Source organism: Theobroma cacao, chromosome 5 (genome assembly GCF_000208745.1).
Source record: "Theobroma cacao cultivar B97-61/B2 chromosome 5, Criollo_cocoa_genome_V2, whole genome shotgun sequence".
NCBI classification, from domain to species: Eukaryota; Viridiplantae; Streptophyta; class Magnoliopsida; order Malvales; family Malvaceae; genus Theobroma; species Theobroma cacao.
The window spans coordinates 36,678,592-36,703,357 of NC_030854.1; the positions used below are offsets into that span (position 1 = coordinate 36,678,592).

Genomic DNA, 24,766 nt, shown 5'->3' on the forward strand with positions numbered 1-24,766 from the left:
AGAACTTGATCGAAAACTCAAGGGTCTGATTGGATTAAGTATGCTATTAGTAAATCTCGGTATTATATACGTTAAAATGATATTGATATTTTTTTCAGATAATTCAAACACACGATGGGTATTACAAGTGGTAAAATGACTTGCTGTCATGATCTATTGCGATTAAATCCTTTATTATTTTCATTCGTCAAAAAAAAAAAATGACACTGGCATATACATGCCATGGCACACGAAGAACAGCTCCCTTTCTTTAACAATCTCATGGTGTACATGAAAGTTATCAATCTTTACTTGATAATCAGTTTCTATTGTATTCTCAAAACAAGAAAAACAATGAATTACAGTTATTGGGACTAAAACTTAAGAAAGAATTTTGTTGGCTTAAGCTGAATAGAGGCCATATTTTATGTGTCTTTGTTGCCAAAGGTGGAACTAGGCATATATTCCAAAAAAGCTCTTGTATTTGTTCAATTAATTAAGTCACTAGTCTTTTATCACTTTTAAATGATTTTAAATTTTTATTTTAAATCAAACAAATCTTTTGATTTAGTGAAAACTATAATAATTATGACATCGATCCAATGTCAACTATTCTATTTAATCGCATTACATCTGACCTAATTAATTAACATGACCACAATGAAAGTGCAAAGGAACGAGAGAGGACGAGGAAAAAGGGATAAGTGACAACAAAATCCTACCATCTATGATTAGATTTAGATTTTGCTTTACGAAAAAAGGAAAAAAGGATGAAACAGAGAGATTTATTGAGAAAATTAAATCAATTAAAAAGTAGAGGGAGGTGTGAGGAACCAAAAACTAAGTTTTTTTAAGGTTTGGTCGGTGTCGACAAATTTAGAGTTTGCATATGGATTTCTCAAAATCGAAAAAACCAAACTCCCTCTAAAAAACTCTGAAATTGAACAAAAAATGTTAATAACCGAAAAATCGAAAACCGAACTACTTCAATTATTTCAATTCGATTATTGAAAATCGAACTTACGAAAAATATACTAAAATTAGATATACAATAAAACCTCTATAAATTAATATCCTTGGGATTATAAAAATTTATTAATTAATCAAGATATTATTTAATCAATAAATTAATAATTTATTAATTTATACATTAATTATATAAAAAATTAATTTATAAAGGTATTTTTTATTTTTTTTCAAAACATTGAATTATTACATGTATTGTGTATTCTGATTATACAAATATTTTCTAATTATCGAATTACAAATTATTATTATTTTATATATTTGTTTAATCAAAACAAGGTTATGAACGTATTTAGTCTTATTAAAAGAATAAGAGCTTATTTGAATTTTTTTGAATAATTCATAAGTTTTTTCAAACATTACGTCAAATAAAAATTTAAAGATTCGTTAAAATGTAATAAAAGATAAGAGACTTAATTGAATAAATAGATATAGTGCACGAATTTTTTTTTTTGTTTTTAAGATTAAGACTAAAAGTGTTCTTAGTGCTTGTTTGACTTGACTTTTTTCTAACGTATCTATCTCTTAAAAGTAAAAGTCAGGTCAAACAAAAATTTTGAAAAGCTCTTAAAAAAATAATTTTTTTATAAAGAATAAATTTTTTTAAAAAAGAACTTCAGGAAAAGCTTCTGTGAGGAGCTTTTCTTCTCTTCTTTTAAAAATACAAAAGAATTTTTATTTTATTCCAAAAATATCTTCATATGTTAAAAATAATTACAATATTACCCTATAAAAAAATACATTTTATGATAATTTTAAGTAAAATTATAACTTATAAAAAAAATTTACCAAACAATTTTACCTTAATTTTAAAAGTTATTATTTTTCATAAGTGCTTCATAATAGCTTTTAAGTTAAAAAAAAATTAGACCAAACAGGCTCTTAATCAAGTTCGGGAAATTTAGAATCTAGAATTTAACTTTATAAAAAAATCTATTCTATTTGGATGATTCATCATGTGAACTTAGAATAGGAGTTGAGCTTTCACATGAAGAGAAAAGACATCATTCCGTGTAGTAAAAGGTTTTGGTTCTGAACAAATAGCCTAAAAGCAAATCACGATTACGTTTTAAATATAACGTAATTGCCTATTTGCATAGGATTTAGCCTTGTAGCACATCATCCTTTTGAATTCTATTACTGTCAATTGGCTTCGTATAGCTCTCTAAACATTATTTGGTAAATAAATAAAGTTTAATTAAATGTGTAAGAATATGCTTAACTTTAAATAAATAAAGATAACGTAACTCAAGTTTATGGGGGATTTTAACTAATTTGTGCGGACAATGATCGAATAAACTCCAACAAAACTTAATCATTTTCAAAATCTTTGACCATTCGTAATAAAGATTAAAATTTACGATTCGAATACTTTCTCTAGATTTAGATATTATATGATTCGTAAAAACCCTAAAATAAAAAAAATGGAAACTCCTAAACCTTTTTTTTCCATGTTAGGTAAGAAAAGTGAGAAAAAAAAAGGGTCATTTTCTCTCTCCCTCTCTCTCTACCACTTCATGAGCTGATGGAGAGAAGGGAACCAATATTTCGGAGCTTGATTATGTGTTTGATCATGATGGGCCTAAGGAGGAGAAAATATGGGGCCAATAGATGCAATGCTGTGACCAGCACATGTTCACAAATGAGTAGCAAATAAGATCAATGGTGGAATGCAAAGGTTCCCAAGTTCTCACTTTACAAGAACATTAATATAACAAATAAATATTAGGATATAAGCTCACAGCAGCATAGCTTTTTTGATTCTGCTCAAGTTTTTAGTTGACATTGTAGGTTTTCCTCGTACAGATTCTCAAGCATACAAACAATCAAAGCTTACAAATCGAAAACAAGGAGGAGAAACAAGGGTTACACATAAATTCAAAGTTAAGAAGTTCACAAATTCCTATTCTATATAGTAAACCTTTTGGTCTAGTTCTGTGGTTCAAGCTAAATAATGTAGAAATGCTCCACCATTTGCAATCTTAGTTTGAAACCCCATATTATGTACAATAGGTATTCACATCTCTGAAACACCCGGTTTTTTTAGATTTTTTTGCTGATTTTAACAATTGGAGGTTCGGTTTTTGAAGTCAGAACAACAAATTGCTATCTCCATCAAATTGTCATGTATGAGCAGACTGTGTTGAGAGTAACCTTGAATGATTGTGCTCGCCTTCATATGTGACAATCAGCATTGAAGGGTCTTCCAGGCATCTCTCAACGTGCTTCCTTGCGGGGCAACCCCTCACACTGCTACACTTATAGTATCCCCTGCATCATAACAGTTTCTCCATTAATGGAATGGTTTCAGCGACAGGTTTACAATTTAAGTATAATGAGTCTAATTCTAAGCTTGGGATAAGACCAATATATTGTGCAATCGGGGAAAGGATAATTGCAAAGGTTTATATCAACAGAATGAGAATCATGTCTTTCTACAACTGGTCAGGCATAACATGGAATGAGGAAAAAGATTGATTCTTGCCTAATGCATAAGGATTTTGGCAAGATCTTCAATTGGTCATCGTGATAATCCTGAGACTGGAATGAATGTCAAATTTGCCTAAAACATTTGATATGTTGCTTTAGATTTGATTCAATTTTCAAAACTAAGACAAACCTTAATTTAGCATGACAGAAGCACTAGAATACATTTGCCAATTTGCTCAAGCAACCAACTAACAAAGCCTAGCCTCCACAAGTTTCAGCCAATTAACATTACCAGAGATACTTATAATTGGGAAAGAATCAATTGATAAATCAACTAATAACTATCTAATACCGAAAGTAGTAAAACTAGTATGACATAAAGTGATAAAAAAAATGGTTTTTTTTTATTTGTTGGGGGTTGGAGGGAGGGGGGGAAAGGTGCTTACCTAGGGTGTGGAGAACCCTTAATTGGCTTTTGCCCATATTTCCTCCATGAATATTCATCAGGAGGAATATCTGCAACTTTGTTACTAATAGCAGGCACTTTAATAGACCTCTTAATTCTCAGTTTCCTATAAACAACAAACAGAAATGATAAGTAATTATAGTTATCATAACACCAACCTTAAACATATGAACTAGAGATCAAATCTAACCTCCTCTTTGAACAATGGCATTTACCGGTAGTACCACATTTCATACTGCCATCTTCTGCCCTACCTGAACACCTCCTTCTCGATTGTTGTGAGATTTGATCAAAATGGTGCGGCATGCCAATTAAATGGAAGGAGTTCCCATCTAAGTTAGTTACACTGCCATCCATGCTTAAAGATGACACAAATGATCTGGTAGATGACATGGTTGGTGTACAACTAGATCCATCAAATTTGATGTTCATACCACTATTATTCTTAGAAAACGCCATATCAGCTTGGTATTTCACTTGTTGCTGCTGAAATTGCAGCCTTTGCATCTGTTGCTGATGATGAACAAAGTGATAGTCTTGTGATGGCTTTATTTGGGCAGTTCGGAGAGAGGGCTTAACTGATGAATTCATCTCAAATGAAGGGTTCTCAAAGAACACCTTTGGTGTCAGCTGCAAGTGATTTTTAGCTCTAGCATCAAGGTCAAAGGGTGGTTTGTCAAACAGGTTGGAACGATATACTTGAAGGGGTTTTGGTGATAGAATTGTTCTGCAGTTGGGACTTTCTAGGAAGATTTTTTGGGGCAAAGTCGATCTAAACTTCTTCAACTTCCTTACTCTTGCGTGACTTAAGTCATTGCTGAGAAGAGACACAACTTTTTTGAACTTAAACACAGCTTCCCCAGTTTCCATCATTAAGTTGCTATACTGAACTTGATCCTTTGGTGAAGACAAGAGACTAAGAACTCTATGACAGCTCTCAATAGCTGCCTTGTTAGCTTGTTCAACCTCCTCCATGCTCACTCAAAACTTCCAAAAACCAAACCCAAGTTCCTAAAAATCCTTACAAACAAGATGAAAAAAACATTTCAATGACAACATAATTTCTATCACTCCTAAAAACAGACCCTTTAAACCCCAAAAATTAGACCTTTGCTCAAGGCTAAGAAAGCCAAAACTTGAACAAAGACCAAGGCTTTGCAATTGGGTATTACTCAAAATCGAAAACTTTTGGAACAAAAGTAGAGAAAGATTGAAATTAAAGACAAGCCATATGAAAATCAGCCATTTTCAATGGCCAAAAAAAAAAAAACAAAACTGCGTATGAAATGAAACAAAAGTTAAAGTGAACAAACAATAACTTTAAAAAGAGGGCTCAAAGAACAAAACCTTGTTAAAATTTAGTAACATGGAGAAAAAGAAAGCAAGAGAGAGAGAGAGAGAAAGTCCTAGATTTTATCCCATTAATTGAAAGGCGTGAAAGGAGACTTTTGCTTTGTTTCTGGGACTTACTAAAATCACCCAAAGGAAAACAAAGTCCCTCTTTTTTTCTTTAACTAACTAAAAATTAAATAAAAAACAAAACCATTAGAGAAATTAAAAAGAAAAAAACCAAACTGTGCTCTGTTCATTGCAGAGGCAAAACAGAAAGTAAAAAGAACTCAAGTCTCTGTCAAAGATCCTGTCCTGGGTCCCAACATTAACTATTTTTTACTCTCATTTTCTTTTAACGTTTTTCAACTTTTTTTTTTATTAACAAAGTCCAAAATAAATAAATTATTCCCGTTTTAACGTTGTTAAGACACGAAATATTTGGTATCTCATAAAAACCAATGTATCAAGAACCAACTTATTAATCGAGTTAATAAATTAGTAGTATAGTCAAATTAATTAAAGAATTTAATAGTAAATTTTTTATTTTATTTTTTCCCTTGGAAGGAAAAAAAATAATAAAAGGGAATCACCTCTCAAAAAGTGGGGTCCATTAGTCCACTTTGGAGTGGAGAGAGACATCCAAAGCTGAGGCAATTTGTGAAATGGACCATTGACGGTAGAGATGATGCCACGTGTATCAAAGAATGTTGGCTAAGACAGGATTTTTGTTGTCTACTTCTGCCTAACGTGGGATCCACTGTGAAGACCTTAGCTGACTGACAGAGATTCTCTCTGCCATTCCCTTTTTTGGATTTATTTGAAAATTATATACACTTATTTTTGGGAGTTCTGATTTTTTTTTTGTTCTTTTGCTCCCAATTTTACATATTTTATATATATTATTAATTTTAATTAATCATTAGTTTATAAATTCAGAACAAATATTATCATTTTGTTAAAAATTTTAAAAAATAAATATTCATTATTTCGAAATATCTTTAATTTAATATTTTTACTTATCATAAAATTATATTTTTTAATTAAATGATAATATGTAATTTATACGGATTGTTCTTATAATAAGTTCTATTCATCATAACTTCTTATGATCTTAAGAGAATAAATTCTCTTGAAATTATTCATAAAAAAAACTTTAAAAATTTATTTATCAAAGCTTCCTAATTTTCTACCTACATGCAAATCCAATTATTAATATTATATACTTTTTTCATTTGTTTGATTAAAATTTTAATTTTTTGTTTATTTAATTAGGAAAAAAAATATTTGTTTAAGGACACTTGGATGAATTGAGTATGGGAGTGTCCAAGGGAAAGTGACTTTGGCCACAAAAAGTCAATGGTGGAACAAAGGCACAATAGTATTTTCATCAGTTGATAATGATTGTGAGATGTCCAATCATTAAGGGAAAAATTAACAAACAAATCCTAGCTACAAACTTTATGAATAGGGGTATTCATTGCCAGTTTTCTAGAGTGGTGGCTACAGGGCTTCATCATGCCTATTTATCATGATCCCTCCTTTTTTATTATATAAATATAATATATATTTTTATTATAATTTCTTAAAAATTACATTCTTTTCCTTTTCAAATTATTTATCAAAATTTGATTTTTACAGAAATTAAGACAAGAGTTTTAATTTTGATGCATCTTATATTAAAATATAGATATATAATAATTTTTAATATGAAAAATAAATTTATAATATACAAAAAATAAGAATATTATGTGTCTAAAAATTAGGAAAAAATCATTTTGTAACATTAATATGTGTTTTTTTACATATTTTATTGGGTCAAAGAAGCAAACCATTTAAGGTAGCATGGGTAAGGTGTAAGTTGATGAGAGGGGAAAAAAAATAAAGGGCAAAGAAAAGGAAAAAAAATGAAAATGATCTTTTTTTACCCAATATTTTGCCTTTTTCTTTATAATCAAACACAATATTATAATTAACTAAGACCAATTAAAACTTAAATACCATATCCTCTATATGGTATAAAATTAATGGTAATAAATATTTTTTGATGTTGTCAAGTTCACTTCCAAAATCAAGATAATCATAATTATCTTTGAAGATCATTAAGATTAATATTATAAATTAATAGTAATAAAATAGATTGGATTAAGTTTCATGGTGGGAGCACTGCAGAGCATTATTTATTATTATTTGTTTCATATGATATTTTAATTATATTTTTTCATTCTTTTCTTTTGTTTATTATAATAAAATTATAATATAGTATTTTAAACTTGTTTGGTTTAACTTTCTTTTAACTTAAAAGTTATTATTAAGCTCTTATGATAAATAATAATTTTTAGAATTAAGATAAAACTGTTTGATAAACTATTTAACAAAATAAATTATGTAAACTCTAATTTCGGTTAAAATTACCACAAAGGGTATTCATATCATCTTCAATCACCTAATAAACTATAATGTTATACTTCAAGTTTATATATAATTTCAGATGTTAAAATCAAAGAAATCAATCAAAAAAAAGAATAACTTTCAAACTTGTATAGTAGCAATAATATTAGATTTTTGTTGATCTAACAAGCAATTGAACCATATGCTTCAATTCTCAAAAAATAACAGAAAAGAAGAAATGATGTATTTAATATTAAAATCTTTTTTAGTGAAATAGAGAAAAAAACTTTAAATAGTATCTGAATGCAGTTTTGAAGTTTAGATTTTTTTTCTCTTAATCTTTGTAAGAATAAAAAAATTCTAGATTTTGATATTCTGTTGTTGAGTTTTTTGTTTTTTTATTAGTTTTTGTAGAGAGAGGTAGAGAATAGGGAAATCGTGATTTACGTTGAAGAATGGTAATTTGCAGAGGAAAGGAGAGGAGAGGGAGATTAATTGAGAAATGGGGTATTTTCTGAAAATTAATGTATTTTTAAAAAAAGTGAAAAAAAAGTTCATTCCTGAAGCTTTTTTTTAAGCTTTTTTTTTTAATTTTGTTATTAAGAAAAAAGTTACTTTTTTTTAAGAGTTTCTCAACAGATCATGTTTAGCTTGACTTTTGCTTTTAAGAGGTAGATAAGCTGAAAAAAAAATAAGTTAAACATGCACTTTATTCTTTTAGCTTTAAATGCATACTCATGGAACAAGCATAAGATTCAATTTTTTAAAGGCATGGGCAACTTCTCTATTGTGTCAAGTGGCTTGTAATTGGCAAGGATTTCGAAATCAAGCATGACAATAGGCAACAACACATTACATAGTTGAGTGGTTATTGCTTTTAAATTAAATGTTTAGAAGGAAAAATGGGTTAAAATTTTTTATGAAAATCATCTTATACTTTATGTGCCAAAATCAAATTTTAATTTTGAGTCTTAATATTCTTGTTTGTAAAAAAAAAATTATGAAATTGAGAAAACTCAAAAAAATCCATCAGTTTTTTTTTTCTTTTGGTATCAAATTACTAGAAAAGAAAAACCCAATTTTCCTTTCCTCTCATTCCTCTTTTTCTCCTATCAATGGTTATAGAATTTTCATTTTTTTGGGCTAAGCAAATAAATAAATATTGAATCATAAACCCAAAATTTTTTTCTTACACTAGCAAGTAGCAACTTTATTATATATCATAAAACATTGAATCAAGCACAAAAAGAAGGTAAAAAAAAAGGAAAAAAAATAATGGACATGACAGACATCTACCCCATTGGGTGACCCCATCATTTCCACAAAATGTTGATCTTATTGTCAAATGTTCCTGTGGATTGACATCATATTTCTCCAATTAAATTTCACCTATTTGGAAACCTATGCAGCCTCTAATAATATCCGCACTAGGCAAAGACAAATGAGATGATGATAAACCTACTTTTTTAAAATAAATAAAACTTCAAGAATTCCATCACTTCTCATATTAAAATCACTTAGAAAGAAAGTAACTTGCTTTGTTAACTACAATTTGACTTTCTGAGGAACATTTTCATATTTTATTCTCCCTTCCTTTTATTTTTTAATTTATTAATACATCAATACAAAGTGGCCAAACTCCCCCTCTAAGTCATTTCACATGACAAACATCACCCTGTGGGAAAGTCATGTCAAAAATCCCTTCATTCTCATTTCATTAAGAAAGTGCTAAATTTGTTGACATATGCACCAATAATTCAAATGTGAGGTGCTCTCCATGATAACATTTTATGTGCATTCTTTTCATTTTTTTAAATATATGAATAGGGTTTAGGTTCTGATTCAAGTAAGAATTTCAAAAAATATTTAGATAATTATAAAATTCGAGTACTGTAATTATTAATAAAATTGGAGATAAGACTGAGTACCTTTCCTATTGACAATAATTTCACCTGTCAATTCCTAATTTTTTTTAATGATAGGATTCAATCCCAATTCTAAAAGCAAAGTTCATCCTGGTGGAGACGAAGGACAATTTTTATTTATTATTAGGCCTAAATATCTAATCAAAGGTGCATTAGATTACCCTGGCTAGAATATTCAGTTTCTAGATATTGAGCAATCAATTTTATTAGTACCCGGCACGCAACTATGACTTTGATGATTGTCTTTATTAATTAGTCAAAGGAGAGTGTGCAAGCAATACCAATTTTTTCTTTAGATTAATAGAAGATTTGAATTTGATAAGATTAATAAATATATAATAAAAATATAAAATAAAATCAAACTGGGTCCTTGTTGTTTTTATAGGGGTCTTGATGTGTTTAATGGAATTCAAATTATGTTCTTTTTTATTATTAAATTAATAAAAAAAATTCAAATTAAGACTCCGTTTGAAATAGAATAAAACTTTATTTTACAAAAGATTTGAATGTCATGTGTGTTTAGAAGACAGAAAATGCAATCTGTGTGTAAAATGGTTTAAGAATCAATGAGAAAAGCATTTTTTATCGACATAAAATGTCTTACACTCTTCACCGAATCAATGAGAAAAACACCTCTTATTCGCATAAAATGTCTTATACTCTTCATAGGAGATTAAGAAGCTATGAAATTATTAAAAAAAAAAAGAGAAAAACACTTGTTATCATAAATATCTTATACTCTTTAAGCAAGATCAGAAAGCCATGAAATTATTTAAAAAATGAGAAAAAAATCCACTTTTCGTATAAAATGTCTTACACTTCTCACTAGAGATTAAAAAGCTATGAAATTATTAAAAAAATGAAAAAAAATCGATTGCTCGCATAAAATATCTTACACTCTCTACCTAATCAATGGAAAAAACACCTATTGTACGCATAAAATGTTTTACACTCTTCACATGAGATTAAAAATTTATAAAATTATTAAAATAAATGAGAAAAATACCCATTGTTTGCATAAACTTTCTACTCATTGTTCACATAAAATGTCTTATATTCTTTAAAGGGTATCTTACACTCTTCACGCGAGATTAGAAAGCTATAAAAAATGAGAAAAAAAATTTCTAGTCGTTGGATCAAAGGAAAGTGATGGACCCTTCCACCACATAGAGCGGTTAGTAAGTCTCATAGCTCTGCTGGCACCAGCCAGGAATCGATCCCGGGTCTGTATTGTGGCAGAGTACCATTCTATGATGCTCTCATTTCTAAATAAACATCTGTAAACTTGCAAAAAATCCTGCCATGTAACTTTGAGATTGGGTTCGTTTGCATTAAAATGGTTTTAGATTCTTCTGATAATATATATTGAATCACAATAAGATTGCCAAGCTTTTTTGGTTCTTTAAGCAATTCAAGACAATATAGTAATACAAGTTTGTAACATGATCGTAAGTTCATAATGAAAAACACAAGATAATTATAATAGTACCAGGCTAAGGGGGAAACTTTGATTTATATCGCCTGTTTGATATACAATGTTAAAGGAAAATGACACACAAATAAGAAAAAAGTATTGTTTCTTTTGTAATGCTTGAGTTTCCATGGTTTCCCTTCTCTATTTCTGCAGGGTCAATGGCTTTACTTGATTTTACCAAGATGGGTTCTTGCTTTACCGTCCTTTTGGGTTGACTAGTTGAGAGAAGATGGCACTCTCATTGTTAACTTCCTCATTCACTTCGTGCTCACTTCCAAGGCTGAGGTTGCCTACATGTACTCCTTGTCTTTGGCTTCTTACGCTAGAATCAGTTGAACGGACACTTCCTTGATCACCTGTTGAACTCGAACCACCGCCCTTCGAACCGTCTGCGGTTTCTTGCAATTGGAGAGCAAACTCAAGATTCCACAACACATCACCCATGTGAGGACGCTCAAGTCCATGATCAGATAAGCACTTCTCTGCTGTATCTGCAAATTTCTTCAGACATTCGGGATCGATTTTTCCCTTTAAATGAGGGTCAATGATGTCTTCCAAAACTCCTTTTTTTTGACAATGAAGTGCCCAATCTGCAAGACTAACTTGTTCCTTTGGGAGGCTAGGATTGAGAGCTGGTCTAGCACATAAGGCCTCGAAGAGGACAACACCAAAGGAGTAGACATCGGATTTTTCAGTTAGTTGCTGCCTTCGAAAATATTCAGGGTCTAAGTAACCAAAGCTACCTTTTACCACGGTACTAACATGGCCTTGATTCATGTCAGGACCAGTTTTTGAGAGCCCAAAATCTGAAACTTTGGCAACCCAATTTTCATCCAAGAGAATGTTTGTTGTCTTTACATCCCTGTGAATAATGGTGTACTTAGCTCCAGTGTGAAGGTAGTGAAGTCCCCTGGCTGCTCCAATACAGATTTCCAACCTTTGTTTCCAGGACAGATGAGATTTCTTGTTGTTGTAAATGTGCTCCCTAAAAGTTCCGCGAGCCATGTAGTCATAGACCAAGCACATCTCACCACCATCCTCACAGAAACCAATCAAAGAAACTAAATGCTTGTGTCTCAACTTTGAAAGCATCTCAATTTCAGTTTGGAACTCATTAATTCCTTGCTCTGATGAGGGATTGGATCGCTTAATAGCCACTTTGGTGCCTCCATCAATAGCTCCTTTATACACCTTACCGAAGCCTCCAACTCCAATGACATTAGATTCATCAAAGTTCTTTGTGGCTTGTTTGATTTCTGATATAGAGAAATGGCGGGAAAGACCTTGAGCCAGTGTCGAAAGATGACTACTATGGCTCTTGCCATGTGATTTGCTCCCGGTCGTATGAGAGTTCCCATAAAGTGGTAGCCAGCTAGAGGTATGCGATTCAACCCCATGGACTCGCTTCTTCTTTGTGTAGACAACGATTAGTGCGACCACCACAAAAGCAGCAGCAGCTCCTCCTGTAGCTCCTCCAATTACAACATTGTTGGACTTGAAAGACTTTTTAGGCTCACTCTCAGCTTGAAGAAGCATGGCTGATGGCTGTGGATTGGAACCTCCCAAATTCTTGCTCCCATCATTTAACTTGAATATCTCTACTCCATTGAGCTGAGAATCATAGTATTCTGGCTTTGATGCGGTTGATGGAGTTATATCTATCCGAACCATTTCATCACCTGGCCCATCAGAGACAACTATTGCATAATCTTTGTAGATTGGAACTCCTTTCCCATTCGTCCATGCAATTATATCAGCTGGCGTGGGATCAGCTTGGGCAGATTGATTGTTGATATAAACGTTGAAAACTCTCTGGTTGACTTTGTCAAGTTGGAACTCACAAAAATGTAATCTTACAATGTATGTGAAATTGGCATCAACTTGAAACAACCATGTCAGATTGAACTTTAGGTTTAATTGAGAATCTCTGCCCATGGCCCTCGCTGTCCTGTAAATATCTTCTGGAGCTGAAGACTTTGGCAAATCTTTGTAATCAACCCTAAGATTTTTACTTGCCTCAAGATTGACACCCATTGCGGCACCAAACAGGTAAGGATCATCATTATACCAACTCCTTAAAAGGCCACCAGCATCCTTGCTAGGAGAAATAGACTGCCCACCCACATTCAGTCTGAACATCATCTGCAAATTCTCTGTTGAAACATCCACACTTGATGAACCATATCCCACCAAGTTTGTCATGCCAAATAAACTTGGCATGGCAATCAATTCAATCCCATTTATAAAAGCAAAAGAGTTGGTGTAGTTAGTAGAAGGTGTAAAGGTAATATTTAAGACCTTAGTATCCATAGGTGCCAAAGAATACTCTTTAACAAGATAAGCCTGTGTAAGGGCTTGACAGGTAATTGCGGCACTAAAATTGTTCATCAGGGTGACCCCTGCAGCAACCACAGAGATATAGGAATTGCTAATGTTGAAGTTGAGGTAAGCTGAAGGATAAAAATGAAATCTGACCAGATAGCGCTCCTTCATTTTAATCGGGAACTGATAGGTTGCTGGGGATGTGAAAATTCTGGCATTCATGTATGGAACTGTAGAAAGAAGTGAAGGGTCTTGATATCCAGCTTGGAGTTGAACAGAACTATTGGATGGAAGGAGGTACTTGGTATCTGGTTCCCATGTCCTGCCATCTTCATCTTTGCCACCTTTGGAGCCACAGTCCACAGCCAAAGGCTGGCTTGATACATGAATGACACTAAAAATCAGAGAAAACCAAACAATAGAAAACACAAAATAGTTTCTGGTTGCCATGGCTAGAAGAAAGGCCAAGAAACACAAAGAGCATCCAATGGCGTACAGGAAAACAAAGCAATAGAAAGAAGAAGAAATGAAGTTCTCCTGTACGCCCTAAACTACAAAACTGGCTACGTTCTTTTTCTTCTTTGCGGCTGATGAGGTTAGCCTAAGCCATCTCTATTCTCCCATGGACGCTCAAACATTGGCAGGGTCTTACCTGGATTAAAGGAAGCAAACCAGGCAAGAGAAGAAGGTCTTATTATCTTTTGTATTATGGTTTCATTTCCTTTTTCCTTTTTGTTTTTCTTTCCATTTTTGGTTATTGGTCCAAATGGGATGATTGTTGAGAAAATGTAGTTGAAAATTGATGAAGGAGAGTGAGAAACGTGATGGTAGGTTTTTGATCGGTTCTAAGTGCTTTGAATTCCCTTCTGATGCTAAACAAGAAGCTAAATTTAGGATTGTACTCCTCAAAATTCTACTTGCTACAAAATAAACTTTTTATTTTTATAAAGTAAATGGATTTGTAAAAAAGAAATATAGATATATTATCTCATTAGTTGTTTTGATGTCATCATATATTGTTATTTTGAGTTGGTTATCTTATTTAGTCTGATTAGATTTGAGTAGATTTTATAGGGATGTCAGTAATTTAAGATAAAAATTATATTAAATAGAGATGTGAATTAATTTAGGAGTAATTTAAATGCACAAAATATATATGGATCGAAAGTTGCATAGGTTAGTATATAAGATTCAAATTTTAAATAAATTTATGAGATTTTTCAGATGCAGATATGCTATCAATTGATATTTGGTGGAACAGGAAACTTATATTTGCATTTATTGTGCAATTTTTTTAGATAATTTTTATTTTTTATTTTTTTTACTTTCTAGATTATGAAGTGTTAATATCTGATACAATTTGATACTCTCTACTTTGGTATTTTTAATGTAGCAATGAAGTTTGTTATTTTTAATGGAAATGTTATGTGTTGACTAATTTGATATTTAATAGCAGTTTTATGGAATTAGATCTAATAAATTGAATTCATTTTAAGTAATCATGGAACATCCCAATTCATTGCTTTGCACATAATCAGCATATAAATCTTTAAAGAACATCAAATTCTTGTGTAACTATTTATAATGATCTCCATCTTGGATAAACAAACTTTGTTATTTGAACTTTTTCTAATGATTTTGGTCTTAGATTATATCAAAATACGAGTATTAGTTCCTTATTTTGGATATTCAAAATTTTTATCTAATGATTACAATTAAGTAGATTTTCACCATATTCATTCAGAAAGGATAGTTAACATACATCCAAATATTGATTTCTGTAGAATACATCTTTTAACACTGCTTGGAGGAATATTTTTTAAAACGATGAGACAATGCTTTGAATTCTTTACTATGTATGTTGAATACCAGGACTAGGGATGAGATAGAATGAGATTAAATCCCAAACACAATTAAGCTAAGTGACTAAAAATGTATGTTAACCTCAAATACAATTAAGCTAAGTGACTAAAAATGTACAAAATTGAAAATTAAAAATCAAAATCAAATTAAATTATATGATTATTTTGTCCATAACTTTAAATTACTTAGAACAAAATATGGTGTTTATAATAATAATTCAAAATCTTTTGCATAAACTTAGTGTAAACTTTCTTCCTCATCATGTTCAAGCTTTTCTATCAAGAAAATAAAATGTCAATTCCTTTCTTATCCAATAATAATTGTGAGTAAAATATTGCACAAATGAGATTGGACATGCTCGATTAGCATTTTTTTTTTCAGCAAATTGACTACTTGAGGTCGAAGAATTCCCATTATTAATTGCTTCAACCAATGCCAAGACGAATGATTTTCCCTTTCTATAGATTACAAAAGAATTATTAAAGTTGTTTGTTCATATATATATATATATATATTGGTTACATTATATAAAATGGTAGGTTTAATTTTTATTCAACAATTTATAAAAATTAAATTTTTATATTTTTAAAATTGATTATATCATTTTAATTATTTAATAAGGTTAAAATATTTTTTATTATTTATGCTGATATTATATTTGATTGTACTGGCGTGATTTTAATCTGATTATTTTTAATTTTGTAAATCCCCAATTGTCTCTTTCTACTTCAAAAGACGGAAAGAATACTGTTGTTTGTTAATGCCTTTAGACTGTTGTCATTGGTTGTCGATGTTGTTACTGAAATGACAAAATGAACTTGGCTCACTTTCAAACCATTACTTCTTTCAATTCTCACTAGAATACTATAGCATAAAGTTATTAATACAGTAACAAAGATATGCACAAAGACTGGGATATTAGTACAGTAACAAAGATATGCATAAAGACTGGGAGTTTTCAAAGGGGCATAGAAGGGCATGGCTCCAATCTCAAGTTACAGAGAATTTTAAGGTTAAATCTGATGACAGAGCAAGAGGTAGAGAAACAATTCTTTCTATATCTCAATGACTTCAAAAAGGAAAATGAACAAACAACATAAATTGACCATGAAATTCTCTTCCAGTCCTCCAGCATAAAGATGAAAGCTGAGCATGGTACATTAGGAAAATTATTTTCATTGCTTTTAACAGACAAAGTTACTTATTCTGGTTATAGATTATGAAATCATCACTAATGGATTTTCTGTGACAATTATTTGGAAGTTGCACATGACATTTTGGGATTGTCTGATATAAAATTAACGTTGCAGACATCAGTAGCTTGATTTGTGGATACTCGATATCATTTGATTTCACTGTGTATGTGTAGTAAATTTTACTTGATAGAGTGAACGATTAATTCTAGCCCAGCATTAAGTATTAATAGAAGTTGTTGATCCACACCAGTCACTTACACAAGAAAACAGACAGCAAAGTGCAAGGTTCCTTGATTCAGGGAACTAAAATTTGCAGAATTCTGTTACAAGGTTAAGGAATATGCATGTCATTGTCTCTAACCATCCGTTAAAGGCGGTATCTACTGTATAGCACAATTTGTTTGGCAAAATACAAATCTTACAAGAATGTAGCTGAGCCATCCCTCTACCTAACAGACATAGCAGAGCTCCCCCTTCCAAAATTGGTGTTGCCACTCTCCAAATATAACATTGTGGGGGGTTGCAACTGACAGTTACAAATGGATGGTGGAACAACAAGCCTAATCCCCCGAACGGATGCCAACCCTTCTTTCTCCATTAAAGCCCTCCAAATCGTCTCCGGCTTAACCTGGTTGGGCTGGTGTTGTTTCATCAAACAAAACAATCCAAAAGTTAAGAAAAACAAACACCCCGAATTTGTAATATATAGCTCATTCCGACATAGTCCCTCCCCCATCCCACACTTTTCACCATTGCTTGGCCGCGTCAGCTTCTGTTGCTGCCGCGGCCGGCAGAGGTAATAGGCTTCTCTGCTCTTTGTATGTTCCATTTATTTTGGGAACAAGAAACAAGAAGCTTATTGTTCCATTCATCTTCCTGTTGAAGTTAAATTTGTGTGTAAAGAAAATGGTGAAGGAAGGAGAGCCAAAAACAAAGTCCATTACATCTTCATCTTCATCATTATCATCATCAACATCATTATGTGACTCAGAAACAGAAGACTTGCAGCGAATGCCATTGGTGCCATCACAATTGATGAAAAACAAGAGATGTTTGTCCAAACAGTTATCAATGTGTGAGACCTCCAGGGACATTGCTTGGGAGAAAAGGCGCCGCCAGATTCTTCGTCAGGAGAGAGGAAAAAATGGGATTATTGTAACAAATGGCTTGACTGATGAAGACTTGCATGAACTAAAAGGGTGCATAGAGCTTGGATTCGGATTCAAGGAGGAAGAAGGTCAAAAACTATGCAATACATTGCCTGCCTTAGACCTTTATTTCGCTGTAAACCGGCAGCTTTCTCCGAGTCCAGTTTCAACACCTCAAAGCGGAGGTTCATCCTCAACTTCATCACTTGGTGGCAGGTCATCCTCTTTTGGAAGTCCTACAAGTGAGTCAGACTGGAAAATTTGCAGCCCAGGTAAAGTTTCAATGCCAAAAACACATGAACTAAATTAAAGAAAAAACAAAAGTATATGTGTTCCTTTTGTAAAATAAACAGGCTATGAAATAGAACCACTAAGCACAATAAAAGGGTCAAAATCTTATTTAACAACAAAATCATGTTGGTTGGTATCTTGCACTATTGATTATGCTGCCTTTTCCTTTTTTCCAGGGGATAATCCTCAGCAAGTGAAGACTAAGCTAAGGCATTGGGCGCAAGCTGTGGCATGTTCTGTGATGCAGTCATCTTGAAGTGTGGGATGGTTTCTATAGAGGCAGGAATATAAAAAAATTCTAGTGTCAGAAAAGAAAAGAATTAAGTCAGAGAGAGAGAGAGAGAGAGAGAGAGAGAGATGGCCTTCATTGTTTAGGTTCTTTCTTTGATTAAAAAAAGAAAAAAAGAAACAGAACAATGTGCCAATAAAAGGAAAATGGTGCAGCAGTCCGGGGTATTTCTTTTTTTTTTCTTTTCATTTTAACATAAGGTCAGTCATCTGAGAGATATTGACATTTGGCCTCCAGGAAAAGTTTGGTTAGAGAGGGTTTCTGCCTTGGATTCTTCTAATCTTATTTGATTTTCTTTGAAGTTTCTTTTGAGAGAGCCAAGATTTGTAACCAAATTTTGTGTCTTAGCATCTGATGTAAACAACACCACCAGGCATTTTGGCCCTGGAAATATGGACTGAGAGAAATGTACTGTTTAATTGCTACCATTTACATGATTTAGATCAAGTGCTACAGCACAATAAATTAGTTAAAGTGATTGCAGCATATTAGATCTTTCTTTTGTTATTGCTCCAAATTCCCAGTCCGATTGATTGGTTTTAAGCCTTTTGCCACATTCCAGTCTGATATGTTCCAATCTCTTGCGTCTCCAATGAATTGGAATGAGGGGATGCCTTTCAGCAGTTCCTGAAGGTAACATTGTTTGATCTAAATTAAACCACAGAGCTTGAATCCCATGCACCTGCCCAAAGTTACAAGGGCTATATAAATTTTGGGTTTTATCTTACAAAAATAAAATAAAGTTGTATGTGGAAACATTTACAAAAAGATTGAATTATCACCTAAACTTTTAAGAAGCAATGTTAATTTTTATTAATTATAAAATATTTCTGACTACAAATTAATTAATTATAAAAAAGAGAAATTTTGCAACATAGATATTAGATAAAAGAAGTATTACTATATCACATGTGAATCATAATAATATATAGTATAAAATAACAAATATTTAGTGTATTGTCAATGTATACTTTAATTTTTTATTAAATAAAAAAAAGAAATTTGTGAAAAAAAGAAGAATAAAATAAAGAGAAAAAAAAAAAAGGGAGAAATTTGAATTTTTTTAACCCACTTTTCTCCTTTGTTACAAAACCCCAGAAACTTCCTTCTAGTACAAAACATAATTGTAACAAAGGGCAAAGCTAAGTCTTTCAAGTCAAGTCAGTAACTTTGTCTTCTTTTAAAGACTAAACCCACCAAAGAACAAAAAAAAAGAAAAAAAAAAAGAGTTCTGATTAGGGTTTTACAAAGGTATCGGTAACCATGGCTCCTGATGCTTCAGCTGCACTTGCAGGTTCCCTCTTTCTTCATCTATTCATATTTATGCATATAGTCTTTCATTGTTGTTTATTGGGTTTTTCATCTTTAATATTTAGATTCACTTAAGTTAGAAATTTAATTCTTTTGAAGCCAAAAAGTTGAATCCTTTGATGGGGATTTTCTATTTCTGTCGGTGTGTGTTATAGATGGAAGTTTATGAATATTTGGGTTATGTGTAGTTTAGCTGAAGATAAATTTTCTTTCGTTTGTTGTACCCTGAATGCAAAACAGCTTTTAAGAGTTAAATTTTGAAACTTGTTGATATTTTTGATTGCAGTGAGGCAGAAAGTTCAAAACTTTTTGAATGCAGCTTGTACTGGGAATCTTGATCTTCTCAAGAGTAAGGCAGCTCATTTTTTGCCTTCATTTTAATATTTCAATGTTAAATGTTAATCAAAAATGCTTTTTTTTTTTGGATCTTTTGATATTGTTTTGAGTAGAGGTTGCTTCTCAACTTGATGATGGGAAGGGTTTGGCAAAAACAGTGGCAGATATTAAGGATGCGAACAAACGAGGGGCAATTCATTTTGCCGCAAGAGAGGGAAAGACTGAGGTGTGTAAATACTTGTTAGAAGAATTGAAGCTTGATGTTGACACAAAAGATGAAGATGGTATGCATTTGATTTTTAAGTCTTCTGTAGCCAAAATTAGCTTAGTACTGTTGGTGTGCTAAAGATGCTTTGACTTATCTTAGTAGTTTTAACTTATCTTCTTGAATTACTTAAAAATGCAGGTGAGACTCCTCTTCTTCATGCTGCTCGGCAAGGTCATACTGTCACTGCAAAATACCTTCTAGAGCATGGTGCCAATCCTTCTATACCCAGTGACTTAGGTGCCACAGCTTTGCATCATTCAGCTGGAATAGGTGTGTTCTCTTTAGCTTGTTTTTTCCTATTCTGAGGATGGGGTTGGTTTCTATTATTTATTCAATTCTGACGTGGTAATACACTAATCTTAGTTCAATGTGATGTTACTATGGTCCATGGCTCATTGTAACATCATTTACTAGAGAACTATTATTTTAGTTGCTATTGTCCATGGCCAATTTGACCTCCCCTATTAATTTCCTTTTCTTAACCAATCCTTGTAAATTCTTACTTCCAATTTACTACTCCTTGCTGCAGGAAATATTGAGTTGCTGAAGTATCTATTGGCCAAAGGTGTTGAGGTTGATTCACAAAGTGATTCTGGCACCCCATTAGTTTGGGCTGCTGGTCATGGTCAACATGATGCTTCTAAAGTTTTGTTAGAGCATCATGCCAATGTATGTTTTCTTTTCATGTTATAATACTTTAATATGAAAATTTTATTATTTTAGGGACTAGAGAATTGTATGTTCTTTAGGGTGCTTTGGAGAAAGACACGCAGTAGGGACTTTTGTTTTGAATAGTTTCTTTGATGTGATTTGCCTTTTACTGCTTATGACGGTTACTTTTGCAGCCTAATGCTGAAACTGAGGATAATATCACTCCATTGTTGTCAGCTGTAGCAGCAGGTTCACTAGCATGCTTGGATTTATTGATTCAGGTTTTATATCTTCTTTATTTCTCTACTATGTTGAACACTATTTTCGCTTATAATAAAATGCTTGCAGGATGAAAATTTAAGAAGAGAAGTTACCAAATATTTTGTTATATTTTTAGTTGCTTTGCTTGATGAGTAACCTTTTAATAGGAGCTTCTTTAACTTTGTAAACAAATCCAAAATTTCCTTCTTTTTTTTTTCCATTTCTGATCTTTGTTCTTTTTTTTCCCCCTAGGTAGATGGATTGCTAATGGATAATATCATTTGTCTTTGATGCTGGAGATTTATTATGTTTAACTTTTGTGTTTGACTTTATGCCGTCTCATGTTAACATTTCATTATTGTTACTGAGTTTTGCATTTTCTCATATGCAGGCAGGAGCTAAAGTGAATGTTATAGCTGGTGGAGCAACTCCATTGCATATTGCAGCTGATATTGGAAGCCCAGAATTAGTAAACAGCTTATTGAAAGCTGGAGCCGATCCTAATGTCATTGATGAGGTGAGGTCATTGATGCATTCATTATTCAGAAACTAATTATCATTTTGCTTTAAAGGTATCCTTTAGTGATCTGCATGCATTTACTAGTAGGGTCGTGGGAAGGTTCTTGCAGTTACCTGTCAGGTGGTGAAGTTCCAAACTGTAACTAAAAGCACTGTTTTCTATTGTCTTCTTCAATGTGTTTGTTCTAATTTAAACGTGCATCTGGGACTGGGAAGTTGTGAAGCCTGGCATCCACAGAATGGGGGTACCAGTTGTTTCTATTAAAGCATGTTATGCTAAATGATGGGATTTTGCTCACATTGAAGCCACTGTTTCCTTCAGAATGAGCTTACATTGCTGTTGAGCTGTGATCTAATCTTTAAAAAAGTGTATTTGGCAATGGATATTTGCTATTTTGAACTGGCCCCTTTGTCCAGAAGTCTGATAAAAAAAGATTAGTTAAGCTTACTTTTCTTGAATCAAGAATTTTTAGTTTTTCTCTCTCAATTTTCAGGAAAGTAAAACTCCCAACAAACAAAAATTGTGGTTTTATAGATTTATTAGTTTACTTCATCAATCATTTTTTTTCTCTTTCATCATCTTATCACAGGATGGCCAGAAGCCCATACAGGTTGCAGCAGGCAGAGGCCAACGTGGAGCTGTTGAGATCCTTTTTCCTTTGACATCTAAAATTGATGCCATTCCAGAGTGGACTGTAGATGGGATTCTTGAATTCATGCAGTCTGAAGCTAACAAACAAATGGTACTAATTGCTAAATGTAGTTCTTTATTTTTACTCCTTTCTTCATTTGTTATTGCTCTTGTAATGCTGGACATTCATGGAGATGATATCAGCTTGAATTTTGATGATGTCCATACCCCGGTATTTTGTTTTAAATTGTGATGAAGTTTTCGTACTCTTTCTTTTCTCTTCCCTTTCTCAAGTCTCACATGGACGGCATGCAAATTTTAAAAGATTGCATCTTTGTTTGTTCTAGTTAGGAATGATTTTTAGTTAACCTCTACATTTACTAAGAAATAGATTACATATCTTAAGAGAGGGACTTTACTAAAGAAAAAGGCTGACCGCTGTTGCTTAGAGTTACTTCCAATTCTACGAGGAATCAAATTTAAGCAGATTGTGAGCTTGTACTCTTTTGCTCAGCTTCCTAATTTTACTTGGACTGCAAATGTAAACATACACTGGTTATCAATATTTATTTCTGAGGTGAATTTTGCAGGAGGAAATGAAAAATCTGAAGGAAGCTAAGGCAGCAAGGGACACAACATTGCCAACGACAGATCTACCTGAGGTGTTCCTTTTACTCTAATTAGTGATTTTTCCTTGTTGATTTTGTCATTCTAGACTTCGTTTGTTAGGTTACTTATATCCTTTGAAGCAATGGGCTTTAAATGATGTGATTCCCATGGTTGTTCTTTGTGGCAACTCTTGCTTGTACTTTTCATGGTTGGAACCTGTTCTTGATATATATATATATATATTCTCCTGACCCTGTATTAAACAATTTATCTAGGTGACACCGGAAGCAAAGAAAAGAGCTGCAGAAGCAAAATCACGAGGAGACGAGGCTTTCAAAAGAAAAGATTTTCAGATGGCCGTAGATGCATATACACAAGTAAGCTTCATATCTCATCTATGCAGTTGCATTAACAGTATTCTACTTATTCTAGTACAAGATCGGGAATCCTTTGTGCCTAGACTAGAAATATTCTGAAATTTGAAGCACCACCCTGCTTTTTAGCTCTTTTTTCTGTTTCTTTTCCTATCAAGTGATGGAATGACCTGCAAACGGAATCACCATTTCCAAAGCCCATATGTCCCAGCACTTGATTGCTAAACCTCTCACATCACAGGAAGGCAAATGTGTTTTCTTGAATTTGGTGGTTTGAGTATCTATGTGTCTTAGAAGTGGGGAAGTGATTAAAGAACACACTTGATCATATGATTTAATCTCATCTGCTGATGCATCTACAGGCAATTGATTTAGATCCAACTGATGCTACATTGCATTCGAATAGAAGCCTTTGTTGGATCCGTCTTGGACAAGCGGAGCATGCTTTAACTGATGCAAAGGCTTGCAGAGCATTAAGACCAGACTGGCCAAAAGCTTGCTATCGGGAAGGTGCTGCTTTGCGTTTGTTGCAGGCATGTTAACAATCTTTTATCTAGTCATTAAAGTTTCATAATGGTTCTGTTATTTTTGTTACCTGACCATTTTTAGCTGCCCTTTTTATTGCAGAAATATGATGAAGCGGCCAATGCCTTTTATGAGGGTGTGAAGCTTGACCCTGAAAATAAAGAGCTTGTAAATGCTTTTAGGTTTGTAATCTCACTCTACTTTCTCTGCTTAGGTCATCTTTTTTCTGCTGTCAGTAAACTTGATTTGCCTATTGCTAATTGGCAATTTTAATGGGCTATAGGCAAGATGTGGAGAACCTACGGGATAAAAAATGAGTATTTTTCCAAGTACACAAGTGCTATAGATGAGAGTTACAACATCTTGAGTCTATGATTTCGTGATTTATGATTGTACTGATATTTCCCACTATTAAGAAGATGAATGCTATATGCAAATGACATCTAAATTATCTGGATAAAGGCTGTTATTTTCTCAGTGTGTCAAATGTATAGGATACTAGGGCATCCTAATTTTGTTTCTGCATTGGCTCTAAGGTGTATATATTGCCTCCTTTGATATATTGCAAAATTTGCAGGGAGGCTGTTAAATCAGGGAGGAAGTTTCACAGTACAGATAAGGAAAAATCTTAGTTTCTTCTTTGCTGATGCACCGAAGAACTGAGAAGATGAATTCACCCTGCTGACCTTTTTTCGGGTGAAGATAATGTTTTGTGGGGATGTTTATTATAATCTATTATATTTGGTGGCGAAACAATAAAACGAAAAGTTATTTGTACATAGAGCAAATCTCACTGTTCTCCATGAGAATTGCATGCTTCAGTTCATTTTTCATGAGTGATTGTAAACTTTTTCTTACACTCTTGCAAGTTTTACTGCAAGGAGAGGTTGACAAATTGACATGCATAGTTTTATGAAATCCATCTTTCCTTCCAGATTCTATCTCCACCTTGTTCTGGCATGAAAATGATTTGATTATACCATGTATTAGCCCTTAAGTTACTCAACAAAGTAGTTAAAGGTCAAATAATGCCTATGGCATGGATTTTTCTAAATTATTAAGCTCCCATTTCTCCTTTATATGCAAATCTGGTAAGGTCTAAGCTTATCTTTCTCCCACTCTCTTGTTTTCATAATCTCATTGAAGGACCTT

At 32.6% G+C, this 24,766-nt stretch overlaps 4 protein-coding genes across 5 annotated transcripts; 2 read left to right on the top strand and 2 right to left on the bottom strand.

Annotated features, from left to right (window-relative positions):
* Positions 2,718–5,268, bottom strand: LOC18600165 (probable WRKY transcription factor 74). 2 transcript variants are annotated; one of them, XM_007030476.2, is made up of 3 exons: positions 4,092–5,262; positions 3,882–4,007; positions 2,718–3,276 (listed from the first exon to the last, which is right to left on the bottom strand). In XM_007030476.2, exons 1-3 carry the CDS (start codon positions 4,874–4,876, stop codon positions 3,129–3,131), a joined length of 1,059 nt encoding a protein of 352 aa, XP_007030538.1. In that variant the 5' UTR covers positions 4,877–5,262; the 3' UTR covers positions 2,718–3,128. The 2 variants fall into 2 exon arrangements, with proteins under 2 accessions (XP_007030538.1, XP_017976049.1); XM_018120560.1 differs by lacking the exon at positions 2,718–3,276 and adding an exon at positions 3,295–3,516 and having other exon boundaries at positions 4,092–5,268.
* LOC18600166 (receptor-like protein kinase ANXUR1) lies at positions 10,957–14,023 on the bottom strand. The gene has a single exon (XM_007030478.2). The coding sequence runs from the start codon at positions 13,790–13,792 to the stop codon at positions 11,216–11,218; it is 2,577 nt and encodes an 858-aa protein (XP_007030540.2). The 5' UTR covers positions 13,793–14,023; the 3' UTR covers positions 10,957–11,215.
* Positions 17,020–18,617, top strand: LOC18600167. The gene is made up of 2 exons (XM_007030479.2): positions 17,020–17,821; positions 18,017–18,617. The coding sequence occupies exons 1-2, from the start codon at positions 17,308–17,310 to the stop codon at positions 18,094–18,096; spliced, it is 594 nt and encodes a 197-aa protein (XP_007030541.1). The 5' UTR covers positions 17,020–17,307; the 3' UTR covers positions 18,097–18,617.
* On the top strand, positions 19,247–24,549 carry LOC18600168 (ankyrin-1). The gene is made up of 13 exons (XM_007030480.2): positions 19,247–19,423; positions 19,727–19,789; positions 19,890–20,060; positions 20,183–20,314; positions 20,574–20,713; positions 20,890–20,976; positions 21,348–21,473; positions 22,066–22,218; positions 22,697–22,768; positions 22,991–23,092; positions 23,452–23,622; positions 23,717–23,796; positions 24,192–24,549. The coding sequence occupies exons 1-13, from the start codon at positions 19,393–19,395 to the stop codon at positions 24,244–24,246; spliced, it is 1,383 nt and encodes a 460-aa protein (XP_007030542.2). The 5' UTR covers positions 19,247–19,392; the 3' UTR covers positions 24,247–24,549.